We start from the raw sequence: 25,783 nt of genomic DNA on the forward strand, positions 1-25,783 counted from the left end.
AACAAAGCTTTGGTTTTATTCTCAAACTACATTACTTTCCTTAAATCTCTTAATTTGATTCGCATACCGTGTGTGCATTTAAATTCAGTATTCTAAAGGAGGTGAAATCCATTATCTAGATAAATTATTTCTCAGTACTTATCTGCAGCTGTTTGGAAGGAATATTCTGATTTGTGTCGTAACCGAAGTGTTATGCGTGTAAAGTGCATATAAACTCATGGTAGCGATTGAAAGGCCAGGTCTTGCTGAGACCTGACAGTATTGACATGAGGAAGAACTTTTAATGCTGAGGGTGGTGAGAGCCTGGCCCAGGGTGGCCAGAGAGGTGGTGGATGAACCATCCCTGGAGACATCCCAGGCCAGGCTGGACGGGGCTCTGAGCAACCTGAGCTGCTGAAGATGTCCCTGCTCATGGCAGGGGGGGCACTGGATGACCTTCCAGCCCAAACTGTTTAGTTCCTCTGTGGGAGGTGGGAGCAGGTTTGGGCCTCTGGGGGAGATGGGATTTCACAAACTGGGAAGGTCAGTGAGAGGGGAGAGGGTTTGCTCACGGCTATGTCAGTTTTAATAATGCTGTGATATCATACTAAGATAAAAATAGTAGCTTAACTTTCAATTGTGTCACCTGTTGTTAGTTGGAAGCCCACTCTAGTTAACAGCAATTTCTTCATTAGTTTCGACAGGCACATGGATGACCCACTGTTGTAACCAGTGTCTGGGGAGATTTATGTAAACCAGGAGTAACTGCTGAAAGATCACAATCCATGTCAAGTTCATATGGTGAGGGGCTGGAGCACAAGTGTGATGGAGCAGCTGAGGGACCTGGGGGGTTCAGCTGGAGAACAGGAGCTGAGGGGAGACCTTCTGATCTCTGAACTGCCTGAAAGGAGCTTGGAGCATGGGGGGGTCGGGCTCTGCTCCCCAGGAACAAGCGCCAGGAGCAGAGGAAACGGCCTCAAGTTGCGCCCGGGGAGTTTGAGGTTGGATCTGGGGAACAATTTCTTCCCCAAAGGGCTGTGGGGCATTGGAACAGGCTGCCCAGGGCAGTGCTGGAGTCACCTTCCCTGGAGGGGTTGGACAGACGCAGAGATGAGGTTCTCAGGAACATGGGGTAATGGTGGACGCGGCAGCGTTGGGTTAATGGTTGGGCTTGATGACCTTAAAGGTCTTTTCTCAGGGACAGGGGTTAGTGCCAGGGGTGGGTTATGGCTGGACTCAATGATACTAAGAGTCTCTTCCAACCAAAATGATTTTATGATTCATATCATTGAGATTTGAAAAGACTGAGCGTTGCTTGTCCAGTATGATTTTATGAAGCAAAATTCCTGTGTTTGCCCCCATCGCCCTGTTCCATCTGGTACACCCAACGCCCCACATTCAGGAGGCGCCTTTCCAGCGTAGATAATCTTCTGATTGTTTTTTCCACACAAGTTTGGAAGAACGCTTAGCTTGCAAATCCTTCTTATCCGCTGCTCTAACGCTAAAGTGTTTGACCCAGGTAATCGCGCTGCTTCCAACACAAATGGAACCCTCCAGGAACACCTGGCGCAAGGTGTTTGCCAGTAGTAACTTTACCTAAGTGTTGCTTTCTAAAGTCACCAAGAGCGTGTGCATCCTGTTTTGCTTCCTGAAAAACATAGATTAACTAATTAAGAATTTGCCTGCAGAGTTTTAAATAGCAGGACACGCCACACTGAACTACGGAGCCTTTAGGAAGCTGGTGTTCGGGAAAATATTGCTGTTTCTTACTGTGACACTAACTAGCACTGAGTTAAGAGTAATCATTGTCAACACATGAAAAAATGGTTGTTTTTTTCTTTTTTAATGATTCCAGATGAGCTGATAAAGTATTTTGTGTGATTTGATTCTATACTTTTGATAGATACGAAGACGCACAGCTTGTGAGCGCCGAAAGGTAACGTTGCGTGAGGGCAGGTGCCTTTTGTGGCTTCAGAAAATAGAAAATCTCAAGTATTGTTCAGTTATTTATTAATAATTGGTTAATTTCAATTATTATTGATAATTATTGATTACTCTAGATTTGCATGATTTCTAGTATAATAGAACTATACACAAACTATGAAACCTGTATCTTTTGCAGTCTTGTTTATGTATAAAGATTCTATTTAATTGCATGTAAAATGCAGATTTTATCATTGTGCACTTCTCCAGCGATTCATTTTTCTTGGCTCAGCTGATGAGAATGTGTATATGTTTGGTGCTTTTTTTTCCTACTCCTAAACATTACAAAGAAATACCATAAAGGCCCAGTGTTTCTTTACCAGGTTTTTGCATTTGACATCTTGTGATGCTCCTTGTGAACTGTGAATGAAATACCGTTGTTTTAATAGCTTATTTAAACAACATAAACTAAGCAAGATCAAGGGCGTGTTTGTTCTGTATAGGGCATATATGTCAAGTGTAAGCTCTGCTTTCCTTCATGCAGAAATTGTTCAATGCGCCTGAGAATTTTTCAGGCAATTGAACTTCACTGTGAATGTTCTTCATCTCAGGTATTAAAGGATTATGTTGTAATTTAGGTAGTTTAATAAGAGCTTTCTTCTGATGAATTTATACATTTTCTGTGCTACTTTGCACCGAGGAGGGGAATTTCTAAATTATTAATCAAGTTGCGACTATGCCAAGGAAGTTCTTCTCACAAATCATTATTCTTTTCCTTCACCTGTTTCTGTTGCATGAGAAATTGTTCCAGAGTTTTCCCAAACGTCACACTCAACCTGTTTATATATGTTGAACAAAAAGATTGAAGTCGTGACTTCGTGCCCGTTGGGTAGATGTGAAGAAAGCAAAACTCTACTGGAAGAGCTTGAGAAGGAAATGACTTATTTTGCTTCAAAACTTTATCCAAGTATTTTCTAGTTGAGATATTTCTGGTAACTATATGACAGCCTATGGATCAAGAACAGGCAGTTTCCAAGGATGCAACCCATGGAATCGCTTTCCTCCCTCGTTAGATCACTGCAAAATTAATAGAGGTTGATGTAATTTGCGGAATACAGTGCAATCTTGCCCCAGTCATAAAAAACAAGCGTACAAATAATTAACTCTTACACTAATAGATGCGCACCAGAGCTGAATGGGCAACGCAAAATCCCCCTTATGGTCAACTCAAGGATTACAAGTGATCAGTTGATTTAGTGGCAAAATTTCCAGGTGTAAGAATTGTTCCCAAATTAGAGCAACAAGACTGGGGAAGGGACTTGAACACAAGCCCTATGGGGAGAGGCTGAGGGAGCTGGGCTTGTTTAGTCTGGAGAAGAGGAGGCTTAGAGCTGAGCTCAGCACTCTCTAGAACTACCTGAAGGGCAGCTCTAGCCAGGTGGGGATTGGTCTCTTCTCCCAGGCATCAGCAATAGGACAAGGGGCCATGGGCTTCAACTCTGCCAGGGGAAATTGAGGCTGGAGATTAGAAAGCAATTCTGTGCAGAGAGAGTGGTCAGGCATTGGAATGGCTGCCCAGGGAGGTGCTGGACTCACCGGCCCTGGAGGTTTTTAAACTGAGACTGGACATGGCACTTAGTGCTGTGATCTAGTCAATGGACTGGAGTTGGACCAAGGGTTGGACTGGATGATCTCTGAGGGCTTTTCCAACCCAGTCCATTCTGTGATTCTGTGATTTTCAGTGATTTTGTATCCAGAGTTGGCAATGATACAATTCTTGTTGAGCAGTAACTTGGGTATTACCTGAACAGTTCTGGAATTTCGTAATTGGAAAGTCTGATACACAGAACAGAGACGTCTCCAGTCCCAGGTGTTCACTACAGAGTATGAATTTACCTTTAAAAAATGATATATTTCACCACGACATTGTGTAGTTTGCTTTCCAGTCACCTTTCATGGCTTTGAAGGTTTTAGTAGAAAACTGGTTTTCAAGATGAACTCTGATTTTGGAAATATAGAAGTTTTTGCTTTAAAATATTGGCGTTTCACATCATAGATGGAAGTTTGATCTTTCTCAATTTTTTTCTAGTAGTGGTTTGTTATGCTGTGTGTTTTCACCATTTAAAAGAAAAATGCTATTTCAAAGTATTCATTAAATGTGAATAGAAACCATTTTGGAAAACATCCCATAAACTCATGCAGATTCCTTGCACATAAAATAATTTGTAAAAATTAGGTTCTGTGTACGAATACAAAAATTCAAGAAATTGTAGGTGCGATCATGTGTCAGTGTAATAAACCATCATTTTAAGTGTATCGCAAAACATTAAGTTTTCAGAGATTCATCATACAATAACTTCCTAATCTCTAGACTCCTCTTTACACAGTGTTAATAGCCTGAAATATGTATTTTTCAGTGCCCAGAAGAAGTGATGAATTAAATCGAATTGAGAACTCATCTGCGATGGCAGTGTGGCTGAATTTGCGCTGATCACATCTACATTAACACTTCTTTTTATTAGAAGTTAGCAGTTTAATCATCTAGCGTTTAGTCATTACCAGGTGTGGTTCTGTCTGAGCTTTTTTTACTTCTAGAAGCAAATTTTTATCACGATTGTTTTGCTTGTTCTTCTGTTCATTTCACTGATACTAAAGTTGCTGCATGAATTTAGCGCCTTATTTATCTAATATTTATATACCTACTAAAAGCCCTAATTTAGTAAATGGTTTAACAGGAACTTGTGCTTGCTTAGACTTTCAGTTAAATACCAGGAGTAGCACAAATAGAGAAATAATCTTCATTTATTCCAGTGCTTCCAACCTCCCTTGTTCAGAAACTAGAACAAATGACCTTGTGTATGGACCTTCATATGAGGAATTAAGATGCTAATTTTTCTAATTCTCTTTATTTTATTATTGCTCTTGTGCTCTTGGCTCAAGACTTTGGCTTTATGCTTTATAGGTTTTTTTATATATATGTTATTATGTCACAGTCTTCCACTGATAACCCTGATCATTAAGTCCTGAAAAGTCTCCCAGATCCATCCTGATGGGTCTCAGTGAGGCAGCTTTTTTCCAGTCCCCCTTTCATTGGTTGAATAAGTTAAAAATGTCTAAATAACTGGCAAGGAGATTCAAGGACTGATTTAAAATTAACCATTTGTCAACATGTTTTTTGAAAGTTGACAGCTTTACCTTCAACACGTATGCAGATGGAGTTGTCAACCAGTACTCTTAGTAAATTAAATATTCACTGATACAAATTACCTGAACAAAAAATTTATACCTTTGAGAAAATGTCATTTTTTCCCTCCTATATATCTACTTTTGCAAATGTTTGTATATCTGCTATTTAGGAGAGCACTGTTCTCTGGACAGATTTAAAGGCAGGCTTCAAACCTTTATTATAATTTGTGTTTTCCTCTAAGTCTCGCCGTGTTTGCAGAGACGTTTGTCACAAAGGAGGTGACAGGATTCTGTGCGGTAAGTGCACTAATAAAACACGGGATGTCATGCGAGAAGATGCAATTATTGGCACACTGTAGGTTTTCTTTGATTTTGTAAAATCACCAAAGGCCTTGTTGGCACGACAGGGCCCATATAACGATAGCAATAAAATTGCCTTTTTGCTGTCCCGCTCAGTTTGATCAGATGTGGGCCCATAGAAAATGTAAAGAATTAGGTTTTCAAAGAGTTTTACTGGCATAAACCATTTGTTTTAGAGACATTGTTCAGGTATAAATAGTCTCGTAAAGACCTCGGGAAGGATCTGACTTTACCATTTGTCTGTTGATAATGAAGGGTTAGAATTCAGATTTTGTCTGAATGTTTTACGTCTAAATGCAAGATTGTCCAGTAGCCAAAACTATAATGACAAGCTGAAGGTTTGATAATAAGGTCATGACTTAATAAGCTCAACTAAATTAAAACCCCACCAAAGCTTATACAATAGACTTCAGAGTAATTTAATTCAAAGGGGAAAAATATAATTTAAAAAGCTGCTTACATCTAACAGTATCACATCTAAAGTACCCTAAAGTCATCGTACCACGTAAAATAGTATTTGAGGCAAACGAGATAATTAAATAAAATAGCAGTAATATCAAAAGGAATTCTGCTTTGTGAAAGATCTGAATGGTAGAATTGGATCCCCTGAAGCACAAAAGATGGGATCACCTTGGAAAAGGCCTTTCTCCCGTTATAGCTCCTTCCCCACACACGCATAGAACTTCAACTTGGAATTAAGGCCGTCAGATTCCATATCTCAGTAATGCATGTTTATTATAAAAATTTAAAAAATCAGGCATTGCTCAACCTGTTTTCCCTGGAGTTTCTCCAGCCCTCTTGAGGGGGGAAAGTGCAAAAATGGGATGTTGGGGTAGAAATCAAGGAATTGAGGGAGGCTGTACATTAGTTATGGTAAAAATAAGGTTTGCTTTTTGAAGGGGTGTGATAAGTGAAAGGTTTTAGCTTTATACGGCACGTATGAAAAACACCGCGCGAGTCGGGCCCCACGCTGCTCCTTCGGGATGTTTTTCTGCTGGTCTTATTATAAAAACCAGGTTTAAGTGTTAGTTACCAGATTATGTTTGGAGGCTAGGAATTTGGGGGAAAAAATATCAGAAATTCAAACTTATGTACGTTACCCAGGGTGTATTTTAAATATAATCTGTAAGAGTAAACTGCTCTCTCTTTTTATTTACAATTTTTTTTGTTTGTAATTCCTGGAAGCACTATTTTTGTGTGCTTATTTTAAATTTCTAGTTACTTCTCCAGCAACGGAAGTTAATTTGGATTTGATTTTTGTGGAACCATGGACTGAAGCTTCCCTGACTCCCTTGAAATTCAAAAACAAAGAGAAAGCAGATGGGTCGCTTGCCTTTAAAACTTCCTATTGGGCATCACATAGAGGAGACTCGGGAGGATAAAATGAGGTGGTTGAGTCTTTAAGGTACCTTTGTCTCCTTGGCTATCTTTGAATTATGGCTTTTTCTCAGGAGATTATTTCATTGTTTGGAGATTAATTTTCAAATGTGTACAACATATACAAATGTACACTGACCCCCAGGGTCAGTGTTGGGTCCAGTCCTGTTTAACATCTTTATTGGTGATTTAGATGAGGGGATTGAGACCATCATCAGCAAATTTGCTGATGACACCAAGTTGGGAGGGAGTGTCGACCTGAAGGCAGGACGGCTCTGCAGAGCGATCTGGATAGACTGGTGGGACAGTTCACATGACTGGAATGTGGTCATGGATGGCTATGCCCTTTTCAGGAAAGACAGGCCAGCCAGGTGTGGTGGTGGAGTTGCTCTCTATGTGAGAGAGCAACTACAATGTACTAAATTCTGCCCAGGAGCGGATGACGAGCGAGTTAAGAGTGTATGGGTCAGGATCAAGGGGCAGGCTGGCAGGGCTGACACTGTTGTGGGCGTCTGTTACAGGCCAGCAGATCAGGCTGAGGAAGTTGATGAGGCCTCTATGGGCAGCTGAGAGTGGCCTCACAGTCACAGGCCATGGTTGTTGTGGGTGATTTTAACTTCCCTGATGTTTGCTGGAAGGACCATTCAGCCAGCCAGCCGCAGGCCAGGAGGCTCCTCCAGTGCATTGATGAGAACTTCCTCATGCAGATGGTGGAGGAGCCGACCAGGAGGGGTGCACTGCTGGATCTCATCCTCACTAACAAGGAGGGTCTGGTCGAAGCAGTAAAGGTTGAGGGCTGCCTGGGTTGCAGTGACCACGAGATGGTGGAGTTCAGCATCTTGTGTGGCAGGAACAGAATAGCAAGTAGAATTGCAACCCTGGACTTTAGCAGGGCTAACTTTGGCCTTTTCAAGCAATTGCTGGGGGAAATCCCATGGGCAAGACTGCTTGAAGGTAAAGGGGCCCTAGATAGCTGGGTGGCATTCAGGGATTGCTTCTTCCACGCTCAGCATCAGAGCATCCCCACACGTAGGAAGTCAAGGAAGGGAGCCAGGAGGCCTGCGTGGTTGAATAGGGATCTGTTGGGTATGCTCAAGCAGAAGAGGAGAGTTTACAGGTCATGGAAGCAGGGGCTGGCCACTTGGGAGGAATATAAGGCTGCTGTTAGAGGATGTAGGAAGGCAGCTAGGATAGCCATGGCCTCCTTAGAATTACAGCTGGCGAGAGGGGTCAAGGACAGCAAAAAGAACTTTTTCAAATACATAGCAGATAAAACTAATATCAGAGGCAATGTAGGCCCACTGATGAATGGGGTGGGTGCCCTGGTGGCAGAAGATACAGAGAAGGCAGAATTACTGAATGCCTTCTTTGTCTCTGTCTACTCTGCCGGAGGCTGTCCTGGGGAGCCCTGTACCGCTGAGACCCCGGATGAAGCCAGGTCAATGGAGACTGGGGAAGGGACGTGAACACAAGCCCTATGGGGAGAGGCTGAGGGAGCTGGGCTTGTTTAGTCTGGAGAAGAGGAGGCTCAGAGGTGAGCTCAGCACTCTCTAGAACTACCTGAAGGGCAGCTCTAGCCAGGTGGGGATTGGTCTCTTCTCCCAGGCATCAGCAATAGGACAAGGGGCCATGGGCTTAAACTCTGCCAGGGGAAATTGAGGCTGGAGATTAGAAAGCAATTCTGTGCAGAGAGAGTGGTCAGGCATTGGAATGGCTGCCCAGGGAGGTGCTGGACTCACCGGTCCTGGAGGTTTTTAAACTGAGATTGGACATGGCACTTAGTGCCATGATCTAGTCAATGGGCTGGAGTTGGACCAAAGGTTGGACTTGATGATCTCTGAGGGCTTTTCCAACCCAGTCCATTCTGTGATTCTGTAACACATGATAGCAATACCAAAAATATAAGCTTGATCATGCATGAAGATGACAATGATATTGGATTTGTCTAGGAATGGGTCTTTCTACATTTGTATGACTGAACTAAATTCTTGTTCTTTGTAGTTGATTTTTAATTGATTTTTTTTTTTTTTCCCCTTCTGGTTACTTGCAGTTGATTTTTATTGCTTTTTCCTTCTAGTTACTTGTCAGTTGTGTGGGTTTTGGTGTGTGTTTTGGTTATGTTTTCTTTTTATTTTAAACTTTTCTTCCCTTTCTGACTTCAGATACAGAGCACCACACTATTTGTCTTGATTCTTGTTCGTTTTCCAGATTCTCAGACTCGGGTCTCAGTGTCAGATCCTGTCAGGGAGCAGAGACAGGAATCAGATAAATGTAGATAAACAACAGTAACTACATGACTACAATGTGGTTTAAAATCCTAGTTTAGTTTTTAACTGCTGCTTTTTCCCATCCTTGCTCCTTTTTAAAAATTCCTTCTTTAAAGCCCCTTAATTTTATGTTTAAGAATATTTTAATCTAATTACCAAAAGACTGGTGCAGAAAGCAGATAACAGATGCTTAAATTAGCTTAGAAACCAGTTGCCTAAATTAAGCTGAATATAAACTTTTTTTTTAATAACTTGTGGAATTCTTCGGAGGTTCAAGTGACAATAGTAGCTAAAAAGGTGCATATTTGTGACCCAGAAATCATCCAGGTGCCGGGGCCGGGGGGGAGTGTCTGTAATCCCGCGGCAGGGCCTGGTGAGAAAAGAAAAGATTTGTTTTTCATTATTATTATTTTTTAGAGCCCTCAGAAGGGTGCGCGGCCGGAAGGTTTTGAAACCGGCGGGAGGAGCCGCCCTGAGGCGGGAACGGCTCCCGGGGGCGTTTGAAATCAAACCGCCTCCTCGCTTCCCATTGGCTGCGTCGCGCGTTCACGTGACCGCCCTCCGACCAATCGTGAGTCCCCGCGCGCCTTTTCAAAAAAAAAGAAAACAAGCTCCGCAAGTTTAGCCGCGCATTTCTCCTTCCGGCAAGCCGGCGTCCGTTAGGGCTATAAAAGAGTCCGGTCGCCGAGGGGGGCCTGTCCCCGCCGGCAGGCCCCGGTGTGTCCCCGCCAGGCACGGCGGCTGTCAGCAGGTGAGGGGGAAGGCGGGGGTGCCGTTCGCACGCCACCCGTGCTGTTGTTTCGGTGGCGCGGAGGGATACAGCGGCGAGTAGCGTGCGTGCGAGGGCCCGGGCGCTGCCGCCACTTGGGCCCCTCAGCTGGGGGAGGAGGCGGCGGCGGTGGGGCCGGAGCCGAGCGGGGGGGTCAGGCCGAGCGGCCGCGGCTTTGCGGCTCCATCCACTGCGGGACGTGCTGGGTCGAGTCTCCGGTGGCGGAACTTCGGCTTCTGCAGCTCCTGGGGCGTCTTTGGCTTGTAGGAGTCGATGAGAAGCGCGAACAGGGTGAGCAGAACTGAGAGCTGACGTTGCTCGTAACGAACAGGTAAAGGCTTTTCTTACGGGGGCTGTCAAATACGTCCTGAGCCGTGTTGTGTTTGGTTGTTGTTTTTTTTTTTTTTGTCTTTTCAGCAAGTATTTTGTGGTATGGAACCCAGCAACAAAGTTCAGCAGGATCACTCTTAACTATGTTAAGCCCGTTGTTTTTAACCTGCCGCTTTTAAACGTATGAGCTTCCATAATGCATTTGACATGTGCTTTTTTGAGGACTGCTTTACTTTTTGGCACGCTCATATATATGTATCTATATATAGATATATATATGAAAGGAATCGCGTATCTACTTGTGCAAACGCTGGGGGTTTGGGGGTTGTTTTTTATTTTTATTTATTTTATTTTTCAAGTTAAACGCTGTTCTTCTTTCCCTGTGTCTACGCACCCAGATGCACTTGCTGCCCTCCCAGCTGGACCAGCTGCCTGTCAGGACATCTTAGAAACAACTAAACTTTCAGCTTTCCTTTCAGGCGTTTTCCAGCGAGTAGTAACAGCAGCAAGTTCTATTTCAGGACCATACAACTGTACCAAATTAATCTCTGTTTGCTTTAAGATCCAGCCTAAAAATTTCCGTGTATATAAGGGTAATAGCTGGATTCAGGTGAGGAGGGTGTTTACATGGAAACAGTTTTAAGTTATGGGATGAAATATAGCGTGTGTTAGCACTGAATCTTTACAAAGGCTCTGATGAGCAGCAAGTACCAATTGCAGATGTAAAAATAGCACAATTAGGTTTATGTGAACATGTGATGAAAACTTCCCACCCTCTAAAAGCATCAGTTTCTCCAAATACGTGGCACCTTCCCCTGTACGATTACAGTGGTCATTTATGGTGAATAATAATAATTCCCACTAAGATTCCTCTGCTGTACGTTGGAAAATGCCTCTTGAACAGAAGTAAAAAAAAAATTACATTGATTTACCTTCATAAACATTATTTGGATCAATAATACTGACCTTCTTTTGTAGGTAAGTTTCCTTCCGCTTGAAGATGCCGCTCTTTGGGAATATTATTGTAATTAAGCGGAATGGGACGGATGGGATTGCTTTTCCACTCACTGCAAGTTCTTGTTTATTTGGAAGGTGAGAATTAGTTGAGTACTCGCGTACATCAAAATAATATTAGTGATGTTTTTCCTGCGTGTTATGTACTTTGTACTTGCAAAAGTAAATGCTTGTTTATTTGTGAATGATGTTCGGGGGAAAGAAGGTGACATTGGACTAAGATTAATTGTAAGACTAAGAAGCTGAACTTAATTTTTGTTGCTACTTTTTCTCCTTTCCTGGCCAGAACTACTTTTTTTGTTGTTTTTTTAAAAAAATTTCTGGAAAAGGGACTGGCACTAATACCCAGTTGACAAGCAGGCAATTGTATTCTTTAATCCTGAGGCAGTTTACAGATAATTGACTTGTGAAGTGAGGTACATGGCTTGTGTTTGACCATCTTCATTATATCACTGCTCTTCCCAAGTTTGTTTGGTTGGTTGTTTGATAGCAGGTTTTGAGGTTGATCCAGCTATTTTACATTAAAATATAATATTAATATACCTGAAGAATACACATGAAGACTTGACTAGATGATATTACTATAAATAGGCTTCAAATAAAGTGTTTTTACTTCTTTTAGACTAGGGCTGTTCAACACTTTACTGACTGATAGATATCTTAAATAACTAGTTATTCAGTTCTGAGTCGGATTCCATAGTGAAAGTTTATGGGAAGCACTTCAGTGTCAATAATACTGTTCTTTAGCGGATGATACTTAATGGTATAAAGATGAAGTTCTGCACTGGGGAGAGATGTCAGGAGGTTCTGTGAACAGCAGCTCTGCTGTGACAGCTGCTGTGTTTGCTGCCCAGGACCTACAGTGTGTCAAAAACATTAGAGATTACCTTAAAAAAACCCAAACAAACAAATCACAACAAGAACAGTGAACCGTGAACAACTGAGTCCAAACACTTGGAAACACGGTTTTCACTTACTAACAACTTTTCAGAAGGCAGCTGTGGCCTCCAGGTGAGACCAAAGGTCCGTTGACCTGATATTCTGTCTTTGAGAGGGATCAGTAATGAATGCTGAAGAGCGAGCTTAGGAGCACGTGCTGGTATTTTCTAAAAAATATCCCACAGGTCTTCAGCAACTTGCGAGTCAGGGAACACATAATCTCAAAGCACCGGGTATCTGTTGTAGACGTGTCTCTTTTAGCTGGTTGTGTGTGGCTTTTTTCAGAATTGATGTATTTGATGTATTTTTTCTGATATTACACAGTATGAGCTCCTGTTATTTTTTGCCGCAGTTGAAAGACTTAGGTAGTTAATTTTCTTCATGTTGCCAAACTGAAGAAAGTAGCATGCTGCTGTGCAATTATGAGCTGAAAAGTTGGGAAATCACCTAATTCTACAGCAGTCAGATTTTTGTCTTTTATGTGTCTTAAAACTCAGATTGTATTTTCACCCGCAGGAGAACAGAATGTGATATTCGCATCCAGTTGCCCCAGGTCTCGAAAGAACATTGTAAAATTGAAGTAAATGAAAACAAGGAGGTAAGATCTATGTATGTATTTTAATGACATGTGCATTGCGCTGTTGCACCTCATCAGACCGCTGAAATGTTTGTTTTCTTTTTAGGCAATATTGACTAATTTAAGTACAGTAAATCCAACGCAGCTGAATGGTGGTTGTTTTCAGCAACCTGTGCCTCTGAAGCATGGAGATGTGTTAACTATTATTGATCGTTCTTTCAGGTGAGTGCCAGTACCAAACTGTTAATGCCTCCGTCCTAAAGTGTGTTCTGCAGGCAAACAGCACCCAGAGCTTTGTGGGAACAGGCCACAATTTTTGATATAGCTAAAGCTTTTAAAAGTGATTTGTATGTAGTGTTGGGGGAAGACAGCTATTTCAAGGTCATGTATCTTAGTAATGGGAATTTAGTCATTAACTATTTGACAAACAAAATCATTGTCTTTTTAAATATTTCTTCCAGATTTGAATATCCTCTCCAATCAGCTCCAAGAAAGAGGCGTTCTAGATCTCCAAAAGCTGAAACACTGCAGGTAATTTTGTGACCATTGGCTTATTTATTGCAAGTACGTTGGGAGTAGAATTGTAGAATAAAATCCTAGGATCATTGAGACTGGAAAAGACCCTTAAGATCATTGAGTCCAACCATTAACCCAGCACTGCCAAGCCCGCTACTACCCCATGTCCCTGAGAACCTCATCTACTTGTGTTTTAAATCCCTCCAGGGATGGTGACTCCAGCACTGCCCTGGGCAGCCTGTTCCAATGCCCGACAACCTTTTGGGGAAGAAATTGTTCCCCAGATCCAACCTCAAACTCCCCTGATGCAACTTGAGGCCGTTTCCTCTGCTCCTGGTGCTTGCTCCTGGGGAGCAGAGCCCAACCCCCCCTGGCTCCAAGCTCCTTTCAGGCAGTTCAGAGATCAGAAGGTCTCCCCTCAGCTCCTGTTCTCCAGCTGAACCCCCCAGGTCCCTCAGCCGCTCCCATCACACTTGTGCTCCAGCCCCTCACCAGCTCCGTTCCCTTCTCTCAACTCACTCCAGCACCTCAAGGCCTTTCTTGGTGTGAGGGACCCAACACTGAACTGTTTTCAATTCCTTGTTCTGTTTTATGAGGAATATTTTTTTTAGCCATAGACTACCTTTCTGTTTAAAAACACAAACTCCTTGTCAGTTTCTGGTAATAGATACTTAATAATCTGTGATGTTACTAATTTACTAATACAGGTAAGCTATTAAAAATTAATCCTTAGCTTTTTTGAATAGAGGGTAGGATGCAGGAAACACAGAGTATATGCACTGGTTACCCTTGTGCTTTGAATGGGGAAGTGTGCCCTGGAGAATGAGCCTTTTTTTTGTTTGTTTTTCCAAGAGAATCTGTTCTATGTGCTAGTGTGCTGATGTATTGTTGGAATTTATAAATATCAAACTAAGCCTACCTTTTAATACCTTTTAATAAATTATTTTCATTAGAGTTGTTTTTTGTTCTCAGCAAAGTTTTCTCCCTTAAAGGGGATGGTGTTAGCTTTTGAGTACTGTGGCTATTTAAAGATTTTTTTTATTATTATTTTTGTTTTATTTAAATAAAAATTTACTATGTCTTATAAGAAGGTGAGATTCAAATGTGCCTGCATCTATTCCTTATGGTACAGCTGCTTTTAGAGCTGAACATTTCAATGGTAAAACAAGACTTAAACTCTTGCTGTGTAGATTCCCAGATGTGTTATTGGTCAATGTTCTTAACTTTTGAAATATTCTAAGATTTCGTTTGTGTATTTTTAATCCTGTTTAGTAAACCATGCATATGCTTGTATAAATCTAGTGGTTTGCAGTGTACAGTTGAAAGCTAAAGTGTAAAATATTTGTTGCTCTGCTGTAATATTGTACAAATTTACAGGTTCTTCATGTTCAGCAGGTGGCAGAGGTGGAATTGTCACACAAACAAACTTCAGGATCTAAAAGTCTTCCTGCTTCAGGTTAGTACTTGTTTTATGGGAGGTTGGTTTTCTTTTTCTCCCTGAGCTGTATTTATTGTTAGAGGAAAAAATATAGTTGAAAAGAGCAAAATAAATGTATTTTAAGTCTTTTCAGTCTGAGTCCAACACACCTTGCTGTGTCAGTGTATTATCTCATACTGAGATGTTGTGATTTACCCAAGTCCTGCCAGAAGAAATCGGTTTAATTGCATCATGACAAATGGGCAGTGACAGCCTGGAATTGGCAAAATCCATATATATTGCTTCAGGTGATTTGTGCAAATTCAGTTTATGAAGATCATAGTGAAGAAGGGAGTTGAATACACCAGCTTCACAAATGCAGTACAAAAGTCAGCTGAAACTGATACGGGAAGCAATATCCTGTTACATTTTACTTTCCAGGAGCATCAAACAAGTATGACGTAGCAAACTCACCTTTGTGATTCAAATTAAACTTTCTCTGCTGACCTAGAATACAGCTAGATCACTTTTGAGCTAATATTGCATTAGCTTATGTATTCTTTCCTAATAACAAATTCTATAATTTGGAGGTATGCAGGAAGGGTTAATTTTGCTGATTGAAATACTAGATTACAACAGCTGTTTCATGTAGAGCCGCTAAAAATCTTCTAGAGCTACTAAGTCTGGACAGTTAAAGATCATAGAGTAGTTGAATGCTGGGACTTCACCTTCCCATCCTTCTTGTCTTAAGTAATGCTACTGTTCATGGGAAGATACAAGGTTTGTTAATTGGAGGCGATTTATCTACAGCCAGGTTTGATTTTTATGACAAACGTTTGTTCCAATGCCAAATCCCCCCGGCTGTTTCAAAGTGTTGCATTTCAGTGGGTTGTTGTGAGTGCATCTGTACTCCCAGGATTTGGGTGATCAGTTCCCCGAAACAATAACAAGAGTCTTTGCTTCATTGTTCTATAAACTTCAAGGGAACAACTTGCCAGTTCAGTAAAAAAAAAAATACTGAAGTACTTGTGTGCAGTTGAGTAAAGGCTTTCATAGGAAGATGTAGTTTTCTGTTTTTTCCCCTGGTTCTCTTTCCCACCCTCACTCCTTTTCCCCTTTCCCAGGAGATAACTGACAGGCTTTTCCTTGTACTTCAGGTTCTCCACCTTCACCTTGTTGCAGGGAGTAACTTAGGGTTCTACTTACTGCAGAACAACGTTTAGATTTCTCCAAGAGAAGTGTGACTTTCTGTTTTGTTTAGCTGTAGACATTATTTACAGTCCAAAGCCTTGCAAGTACTCTTGTCTGAATAAACCCTTTCTTAGCAAAGTGCAAAACAGGCCCCATTTTGCAGATGTCTATAATGTATCTGTGTTAGCCCTGGATCATTATTTTTTCCCCAGTCAGTTCCATTCTTCTCAGCAAAGAGCACACTGGACCTTATCTTGCAAGTGTTCAGTGTAGTTTGTAGTTGTTTTTGGTAAATATGAGCAGAACTTTACAGCTTAAGATTTCAACAAATCCAGTTTATGAAGTAACATGAAGCAGAGAGTATATTAAAAATCACACAACCTTATACTTCTAGATGATTCATTATATTTAGTGTGCGATAGACAAATGACTGATAGGAAACAAACGGGGCTCATCTACTGACCTGTGAGTAGTAAAACCATTGCCATACAGCTTATTTAGCAGGGAGGGCTCCAAGTGGGCTCACCCAGGCTGCCAGATTTATAGAATAAAGTGGTTGACGTGTAGTCACGTTGCACACAGTGGAAAGGTCTGCACGAGACTCCCTGCACCCACAACTTCTCAGTGTTAAATGGTTTGACTGGAGGGGAGACAGTGCATCCGCCACACACCTTTACAGAGATTATTTTCCATCACAATTAAGAACAGTCAACATGTACCGGCATTTGTGCCAGCAGGCGGGCATGCTGATATAGAGTAGCGTCATGCTGATATAAAGTAGCATTGAGAAATAGACCTCGTAGAGGTACAGATTTGTTTGAGGTCTCAGCTTCTTGTGGCTTTAAAAGGCACCTTTTATCAGATGCAATCTGTTTGCTTGCGTGTGCCTCTTGCTCATGGGAAACACAAAGCAAAGTGTGCAACTTCAAGAAAAACAAAAGCATGAAATAGCAAGCGCCTGACTGAACATGGGCTAAATTCCAGATTGCAACCTAAAATCTCTGCTCAACATTTCAATCCTAATACTTCTATTATGAGAGAAATTGTTACAGAGCTTTATTTACAGTACTTTATCCTGAACCCTGGTTGAGCGTCTTGGGAGAGGAGAGGAAAGGAAGGGGTGTTTATCTGTATTTATGGGACTTAGATTTGTAGCTCTGCAATTTTGAAGTAACTCTACCTCTGTATTACTTTGTGTTTTCCTTTGCTTACTTTGTAGATAATGGTGAGTGCGAAGGAAAAAATGCCGATGAAAATAAGCAAAATACAGAGGAAAATATTTCCAAATCTGTACCCATCAAACTACAAACACCCAAATCTTCACACAGAATACATCAATCTGCTAGAAAGCAAAATAAACCATCTCCTTTTAGTGAACTCTATGAAAAACTGAGACGTGAGATTAAAGTGAAGAAACCTCTGCATGAGGGAAATGAATCCCCAAAAGCTGCAAAAGAAGATGGTAGGAGAGTTCTGCCAGAACCAGGTGCTCCAATTTCATCATCAAATTGTGTTTATGACTTGGGAAGCCAGACTGAAAAAGAACTAGACAGAAGTGAAAACGTGGAAGAAAGTAAAAGAAAAGTAGAGCCAGATGTGATCTGCTCAGGACTTAATCGGATCTCAGCTGTAGGAAGTGCTGCCAGGAAGAGTTTTACCAGAAGTCCTCGAATTTCTGGTTCAAAGGAGGTGTCAAGAAATACTGGTAAAAGAAGTGACGTGCAGGATCATAGGGAGCCCAGTACAGCGGAGAGATCTAAAGATAGTGAAATTACACCCAAAGCCAGTAAGGAGAAGGATGGAAATGCAGCATTTCCCCGGCAGCTGTGCACTATACAACGCTTGGATTATCCAGATAAAATACCCGGCTCTGCAATAGCGTTCGGTAAGCCAGCACCAACAACTAACACGGCAAATGTTTCTGGAGTAGATAAATATGTTCTGTCTACACCAACATCCAGAAGGAAGAGTCTTCGGTCTCATTTCATATCACCTACCAAGGAAACCACTGGAGTGAATCCTGTAAATACCAATACCCCAACTCGACAAGGTGTGTCATTGAAACCTGAGTCTGTTTCAGAAGTTTCAGCCGAAACTCAAAGGGAAGATTTGGTGTCGAGAAGTGAGAGCCCCAAACAACGGCCTTTGACAGAAAAGAAATCCTTGAAACAAAGAAGAAATAGTAAACAATGTACACCAGGAAAACTTGTGCAAGATGAAGTGCCAAAAGAAATTCATGATCAGGCAAATGCTGTTAACTCAAAAGAGGGATGTCCTGAAACTCCTGCCAGTTATCGTAACTCCAAGAGTCCCAGAAGAAATAACAGGCAAAGTCAAGAATTATCAAACAAAAGTTTCTGTTCAGAGAAACTGGCTTGGGAAGGGTTAACACCAGAACTGGCATCTCCTGCAAGTCAGAAATCTGGCTCTGGAAGAAAGAGGAGTCGGGCACGACGGAGCTCGGGGCTGCAAACCGGGGAAGCTCTGGAGGCAAATGCTGGTCAAGAACATCACGACACGACCACAGACAGAAAAGACGGTGGAACTAAAGAGGAGACGGCCACAAAGGGGGATCTTCAGAGACAAGATTCGGAAGGTGCTGGTGTTACAGGACTTCGTAGGTTGTCATCAAAGAGAAGGTCATCTGGAAGTGTGCCTGTTCCCAAAGACAGTGTGGCTGCCTCAGAAATGAGCATTCCTGGCCTGTTGGCTGGAGAAGAATCAGGTAAATATATTTAATTCCCTTGGTTTTGTACTTGAGAAATTCTCTGAGCATTTTTGTGAGAATATTTCTGCTTACATATAACGTGGAACTTGTTGCTGAGCTATCGGTTCTGAAATATTTATTATGTAGTTATATTTGACCATAAATCTATACAATTTTATATAGTTTATTGGATATATTTATCTTTAAAGTAAATTATCTTCTGATATGTTTCCAACTTTAAAATACAGGAGTGAGCACTCTTTTCTATACTGATTAAAATGTTGACTTGGGTTCTTCAAAATATACAGATATTTTCCATCGTTATTTTTAGGCCAGACGAAAAGCATCTCTCAGAAGAGGAAAAGCGTGGATTTGTTACTTCAGCCATTAGGAAAAAGAAAGAGGGTGTCTTTTGGTGGTCAGTTAAGCCCAGAACTATTTGATAAAAGTTTGCCTCCCAACTCGCCCCTGAAGAGAGGGGCGACTCCTGCAAGACGGAGCGTTCCCTTCGGAAACTCGCCACGGGCTGTGCTGAAAAAGTCTCAGAGATCGAAGCTTTTTGTGGCCCAGGTAAACTTGAAGACTAATCGAGTCGCTAAGACAATGTGAACAGAATTTATAAATTCTAAGAAATTACAGAATAGTTGTAAACCTTGGTAGATGTCTTTTGGGAAGGGGAAGATTTAATTAATTGCAAATTAAAATGGTATTTGAAATCAGCAAATTTGAATCAGCATTTTTTAACTTCTCCATTGTAAGAAAGGGCTCAGCTTACACCTTATATCTACCTGTATTTATACAGATGTGTTTTTGTTCACCTCACACATTACTGCTCACTCTCATGCGTACGCAGGAGTATATTTGTGTGTGTTTGTGCTCTGCAGTGGGCTCTGCAAGCTCCAGTTTACCATAAATAACAGAAAACAGTCATTTGTTGGCAGACTGTGCAAACCACCACCACGTGGTTTGACTAAAAGTTTGAAAACATTTGCGGCTGATTTAAGCTGCTTAAAATGTGTGTAGTGTACTTGATGTGGATAAAGCTTGAATAAAGTAGTGTAATAATCTCAGTTAGTTTGTGCAGTTGAAGTTGCATTTGTCTTTTGAGACTCTTGAGATCTAAAACTAGTTGCGAGTTTGTTTTCAGACACGTAAGGCTTTTTTAATTGATCTGGTAATATTTTATGCTATAATGTTTACTTGTCAGAGATGTCCATGACCATTTGTCATTCCGCGATGCACAGTAACAATTTTATCTTTTATGATTTTGTTTTTCTACCAGGAACTTTCTGAACATTCACAGAAAGAAAAAACGTCACCAAAATATTTGCCAACCCAGAAGTCCCCGGCTGCCTCATCCCCCGTCTCTGGGAAGGCAACACCTACATTTACTTTAGATTCTCCAGCAACTTACACAAAAGGACGTTTCTCCATTTGTTGCGTCACGGCACCGTTACCGATTGCAGAGGAGAAAGATGCTGTTGCAGAAGACGTGAATACAAAGGGGAAAAACAGTCCTCAAGTGAAAACACCGAAATCTTCTCCCATTAACCAACATGATAAAAGCATTTTGACGGCTACACCTGACAAGCTAACGAGAAGTGCACGACTTGCTTTGAAGGGCACTCCCCTGAAGAGGAGAAGTGGGGCTGTAGCCATTATCAACGCAAAAAGAAGAAGTGGGGCCTCTAGTGCCAATCTACTAGGTTTGTTTCAGCAATTAATTTTTAATATTAATTTAAATGCTTTAAAATACAGGAACAAAACTGAAGTCGGTCATTATTCATTATGCATAGGCCACCACATGACTGACATATCTTCTGGTGGTTTTGGACTTGGGAACAACTGGGAATTGCAAAGTGTTACATTCTTTTGTATTGATAAAACAAATTGCTAAAACATTTAGAACACAAATCTTGATATTCAGAAGTTGAAAAACGGTAGAGTTAAGGTTTTCTTTGCAAGTTTAGTTGCAATACTGATCTTTCAAGTCCTTGGAGCTCAGGTAGTATTGAACTAAATCAAATCATATCAACTACATCCATTTTGATATGAAAACATGCACTTTATAGCAATCTAGCTCCAGTTTGTTTTCTTTGTGCCTTTTTTATACACAGTTGGCAACCTTTGTCCATGGACTGGGCTGCGCCTAAGCATTGACAGTGTTATATAACACATAGAATTAAAGAATAGGGTGATACCTAGGTGTTAATTGGAATATTTTGAATCAGAGCATTTGAATTTGAATGTTGAACAATGGTTTGAAATAGTTTTGACAGCACTGAAAATTTAATTATGGGGAGCTCTGGTTCTTGACATTTTTGTCTTGGAAGAAGCTTACAGATAAGGCATCTTTGTCTTATGCTTTTATAAAGTAAATCAATTTTACTCTTTTGAAGTCAAATTTAAGGCTTCCCACCAACACCCCCATTCACCCAGAAATTTTTATGACATTTTACCATCTGCATTTTTTTGTAGTATCATTTTAAACTTCTGAATGAGGTACTACATACAATGTCTCAACGATGGGCTCATCATCATTATTATTACATGAGATAAAATCGCAGGCCATCACAATACTTACTGGTTAATACAGCTGAAAGTGCTATTATTCTTTAGAAAAATAAGTGGGTTTTTTCAGTGACTTTCATTGTTACATTCATTTTAATACCAGCAGAGTATTTGACAAATATTAATGACATACCACTTTTCACCAGCTCTCTGTAATGTGTAAGTGGTTTTCAACACCAGTGCATGAGTTTCTTCTGTAAAATGAAAAGACCACCACAGTTCTTAAAAGTTTTGTGTCCAAAATAAAGCTCCTCATGTTTCTCCAACATCCACAGGAATTCTGGCCAGAGAAAAATAATATCCTTTTCTTCAGAAATGGCATTCCCCTTAATATTTCTACTTAAAAACATAATGATTAAATGTTAAATCTCATGTCCCACCAGGGAAAAGTTCAGGTATAATAATGAAAAGGACTGAAAGGCTCGTGGCAAGTTTCTATTGAGAAAGGTTATTTCCTTACAAAAAGAGTGAGGGTGGAATTGGATCAACATTCGATTCTAGGATCTAACACATATTTAATGCTGTATGAAGCTTTTTGTTGTTGTTTTGGTGTGGAAAGCCGTGCTGGGTACTTGGCCCCTTGTTAAACTTCAGTCTTCCAGTTGAAAGCATTTCACAGAGCACTTCAGATGTTGTCAGATGAGACAACAAACAGTTTCCTACACCCAACTGCAGCAAATCCATTGTAATCATAAAGAAATAATTGTGAACTTCCATGTGTACAGCTGAGAATTAAGGTGGATGTTTCTCTTTTGCTTTCTAGTTGCCAAATCTTGGGCAGAAGTGGTAAAATTAGGTGTTGCAAGACCACAGTCAAAGACTGTTAGAAAAAGTGTCCGAAAAGGGAGATCTGTGAAGAAGATAACCAAATCACCAAAGGTATTCTTTTTCTTTTCATATTTGTATTTTTTGTTTGGTTTAGGGTTTGTTTTTTTTTTGCATAACCACAAATCATCTTGCAGGTATTTTGTTATAGAAGCTGGATGCTTAGGAGCTTTTAGTATGATATTAAATGGGTGTTGATGTCTTTGTCACAGCGTAGAAGAAATCTGGATTTTATATGACAGCAATCTTTGTTTGCTATTTTATTTTTCTCCTTTCCTCTTTGCAGACTCCAGAAAGAAAAATCAAGAGTCATTTTAGCACAGGTCACGCAGAGTCACCTGCTACAATAGTTGTAGGTAGAGCTTATTCCACCACGGTCAGAACGGCTGGACGAGTCCCTAAGGTGATAAAAAACCCTATTTTGAAGCTAAACATGAACATGGACGAAAGCTTCACAGGTAAGTTTTTCAAGCCTGTTGCTTGCTTGGCCAACTATGTAGTTCTCTTATCAATACATATGCTCATTTCTCTAAATATAATTTATAGGAATGACTGAAATGTTTCAAACTCCAGAAGATAAGAGTGGAAAAACTTTACCTTTGGCTACTGTTCAGAAGGCTGATTTTACGCCGACATGTACTGCAATGGAAATGTCTGACTTGCACACTCCTGAAGAAACTGGTAGGTTTGTTATTTGAAAAGAAAGGAAATGATTCAGTGTATTTAGGGGTAGTTGCGTCTGTGCCGCTTGACATAGTGAGTAGTCTCAGCCTTGATGTACCAAGATGAAGCATCTGGCAACCCATAAAAGCCACCATTGATTTTTAGCGTGTATTAAAAGACGTTTGTGTAGCTCCAGTTAATTTTTATGTAGCTGTTATTTGTCTATTCATTCTATTTGATACGAAACTTCAAAACTGTTAAAGTATTGTGTCCAGTAACTCTTGTGCTGAAGCACAACCCTTTCTTAATCGGTCGTCTCTGGATACATATAAATCCAGTGCCAAATGTTCACGGTTTAAGGTGTCAGGTTAGAAGGATTTGTATTAAGATGGTACTTTGCATCTTTTGCTGATAACCTTGCAAACCAGTCATTGTGTCACTGCACAACTCAAAATTATTGAAATTAAAATACTGGTTTTTTTTGCATCTGGATGATTCTGTTAGTGATAGGGTTTAGTTTTACGTAGTCCTGCAAGGAGCAGGAAGCTGGACTTGATGATCCTTATGGGTCCTTGAGATACTCTATGATTTTATGATATAAATTTTACAAAAATCTCTTGTTTTTTGCCTCCTTGGTGTCAGAAAGGTCAAACGTATGTTCTTTAATGTGAAAACTTCTGATTTATGTCTGATATTGCTTCAAAACACAAAGGAAATTGCAATTAAAAACTCATACCACTAGAAATTTTAGGGATAACAGAACACATTAATTTGGTATCATATTAAATAAGAAAAAATAATCAACTTTTTTTATAGTCATTTTTAAAAATGTATGCTGTGCCTTGCAGAAACTAATTACTAAATCCATTGTTGAGGCACATTTTGGGATTTTGGTTTGTAGAAGACTCTGGTTGTTTGAATCTGTTTTACTTAGACAACAATTGGAACGCTTGGATTTTCTGCTTCATTTGTTTTCCAAATTACAATTTGGAACTATTCCTCATTTCAGGAGAGATGATGGTGTCACCGTTAAATAATTCCGATGCTTCAGAACAGAAACAAGACAGTCCGGGCTTTTGTCACTTCCTGAGAGAGAAGTCTCTAAAGTCTGTGTTTGATGCAGTAGCCACAAAAACTCCTGAAAAAGGAAAAGCTGTGCTGGAAGAAAATATCAGTGTGGATAGTCTGACAATTCCAGATGAGCATGTGACTTGGGTGAAATCGGGAAGGAAAAGGAGGACCCCAAAGCAGAAGTTGGAGCCTGTAGAGGCCTTGTCAGGCATCAAGGAGCTCATGAAGACGCCAAAGCAAAGAGCGGAACCAGTAGAGGCCTTGTCAGGCATCAAGGAGCTCATGAAGACGCCAAAACAAAGAGCGGAACCAGTAGAGGCCTTGTCAGGCATCAAGGAGCTCATGAAGACCCCAAAGCAAAGAGCGGAACCAGTAGAGGCCTTGTCAGGCATCAAGGAGCTCATGAAGACACCGAAGCAAAGATTGGAACCTGTAGAGACCTTGTCGGGCATCAAGGAGCTCATGAAGACCCCGAAGCAAAGACCAGAACCAGTAGTGGTCTTGTCAGGCATCAAGGAGCTCATGAAGACGCCGAAGCAAAGATCGGAACCTGTAGAGACCTTGTCGGGCATCAAGGAGCTCATGAAGACCCCCGAACAAACGCCAGAACCGGTAGAGGCCTTGTCAGGTATCAAGTATCTCCTGAGGACACCAAAGCAAAAGTCAGAGCCAGTTGAGGTCCTATCAGGCATCAAGAAGCTCATGAGAACCCCACAGCAGAAAGCAGAGCCAGTCGAGGTCCTATCAGGCATTAAGAAACTCATGGAGACCCCACAGCAAGAGCTGGAACCTGTTACAGATGCAATTGCCTTTAGAAGATTGCTGAAGACTCCAAAGGAAGCAGAAAAAGCTGTGGCAGGTGTTACTTTAACTGAGAAAACTCCAAAGCTGAAATATCAACCGGTAGAAGACATGATTGGGGTCAGCCGTCTTTTCAAGACACCAAAGGAAAAAGTGGAACCCATAGAAGATGTGTTTGGTATCAGCAGACTAGTGAAGACTCCGAGGGAGAAGAGTCAACCAGTTGATGATTTTGTGGGTCTGCAGAGGCTTATGGCAGAACCCAGGCAGAAAAGTTCCAATTTTGAAGTGGACTATGTTGGAGTTACAGAAATGTTTGATACACCAAAGGAAATGAAGGTAAAATACTTCCTTTAGCTTTTGGAGATAATTTATTTAGACTTTGAAGCCTGTGGTGGAAATGAATTCTTAGGCCTCCTAGTGTGACATCTTGTATGTTACGGGACTTCAAATATGTCACTCCCGTAACCTCTGCAGGAAAAGCTGCCTTCTAGCAAAGCACCTCATGTTGATTTGAAAACTCTGAACATTACAGTCTTTCTTTTTTTTTCTGGTCACGTGTTCCTGTTATGTTTAAACCATCCTTTAAATTGCTTTAACACCATAATGTAGCCCCTAAGTCTTTCACTTGTCGCTTCCTGAACAGACATTATTTTATAGAGATAGCTAAATCACTGTTCATTTGCATGTGTTAGTATGTATTTTCTTTGAGGGAACCCTAAATATAGTTACTGAGGTTGCTCTGGGTTACCATTCTGACCTCCTAATTCACAATGTCACCACTCCTGTCATTTGCGGGTTTTATTAGTATTAATTTTTATGTTAATTCCTTGATTTCATATTAGAGAAAAGTATTTGACAAGACTTTTTGCAGCTATTACTATACATTAATTTTGCATTGTTAGGCTGTGTTATTTCTTGTCCTGGCTAACATGCAGTTATTGATTATTGTTTATTCCTTAGGTCAAATCAGTAAATGTTATAGATTCTAAGGAAGAAGATACTGCACCTCCTTGTACTAATTCCAGTCATCAGAATGGTAAGTACAGATATTTTAACTAGATGAATAATGAATATCCAAGGCAATAGATGTTATTATGAATTTTAACATGTGTTATAAAAATTCCAAAACCCAGAGGGCGAAGCGTACGGAGCTCATGGAGCGAATACCAGGTGCTGGAGTTCTACTGGTGTAGAAGTAACAGTGTGGTAGTTTGTTGGTGCGATAAAGTCTGCATCTCTAAACATGCCAGTGTAAAAATGCCTGATATTGAGGTCTCCACTTACAATTAGTTTTGCG

General features: G+C 40.8%; 1 protein-coding gene across 1 annotated transcript in view; it reads left to right on the forward strand.

Annotated features, from left to right (window-relative positions):
* The first annotated feature begins 9,990 nt into the window (after nt 1-9,990).
* The window catches only part of MKI67 (marker of proliferation Ki-67), a 21,197-nt gene continuing 5,404 nt past the window's right edge, over nt 9,991-25,783 (forward strand). Inside the window, exons 1-15 of the mRNA XM_082054211.1 lie at nt 9,991-10,192; nt 11,170-11,283; nt 12,661-12,742; nt 12,828-12,943; nt 13,183-13,252; nt 14,615-14,693; nt 17,065-18,570; nt 18,884-19,122; nt 19,835-20,258; nt 21,887-22,002; nt 22,235-22,406; nt 22,495-22,629; nt 23,621-24,822; nt 25,447-25,522; nt 25,620-25,681. Coding sequence (XP_081910337.1) covers nt 11,192-11,283; nt 12,661-12,742; nt 12,828-12,943; nt 13,183-13,252; nt 14,615-14,693; nt 17,065-18,570; nt 18,884-19,122; nt 19,835-20,258; nt 21,887-22,002; nt 22,235-22,406; nt 22,495-22,629; nt 23,621-24,822; nt 25,447-25,522; nt 25,620-25,681 — 4,371 coding nt within the window. The 5' untranslated portion in view covers nt 9,991-10,192; nt 11,170-11,191. The remainder of the gene's footprint in view (nt 10,193-11,169; nt 11,284-12,660; nt 12,743-12,827; nt 12,944-13,182; nt 13,253-14,614; nt 14,694-17,064; nt 18,571-18,883; nt 19,123-19,834; nt 20,259-21,886; nt 22,003-22,234; nt 22,407-22,494; nt 22,630-23,620; nt 24,823-25,446; nt 25,523-25,619; nt 25,682-25,783) is intronic.

Source organism: Streptopelia decaocto, assembly GCF_964273445.1.
Source record: "Streptopelia decaocto genome assembly, chromosome: 5".
NCBI lineage: Eukaryota > Metazoa > Chordata > Aves > Columbiformes > Columbidae > Streptopelia > Streptopelia decaocto.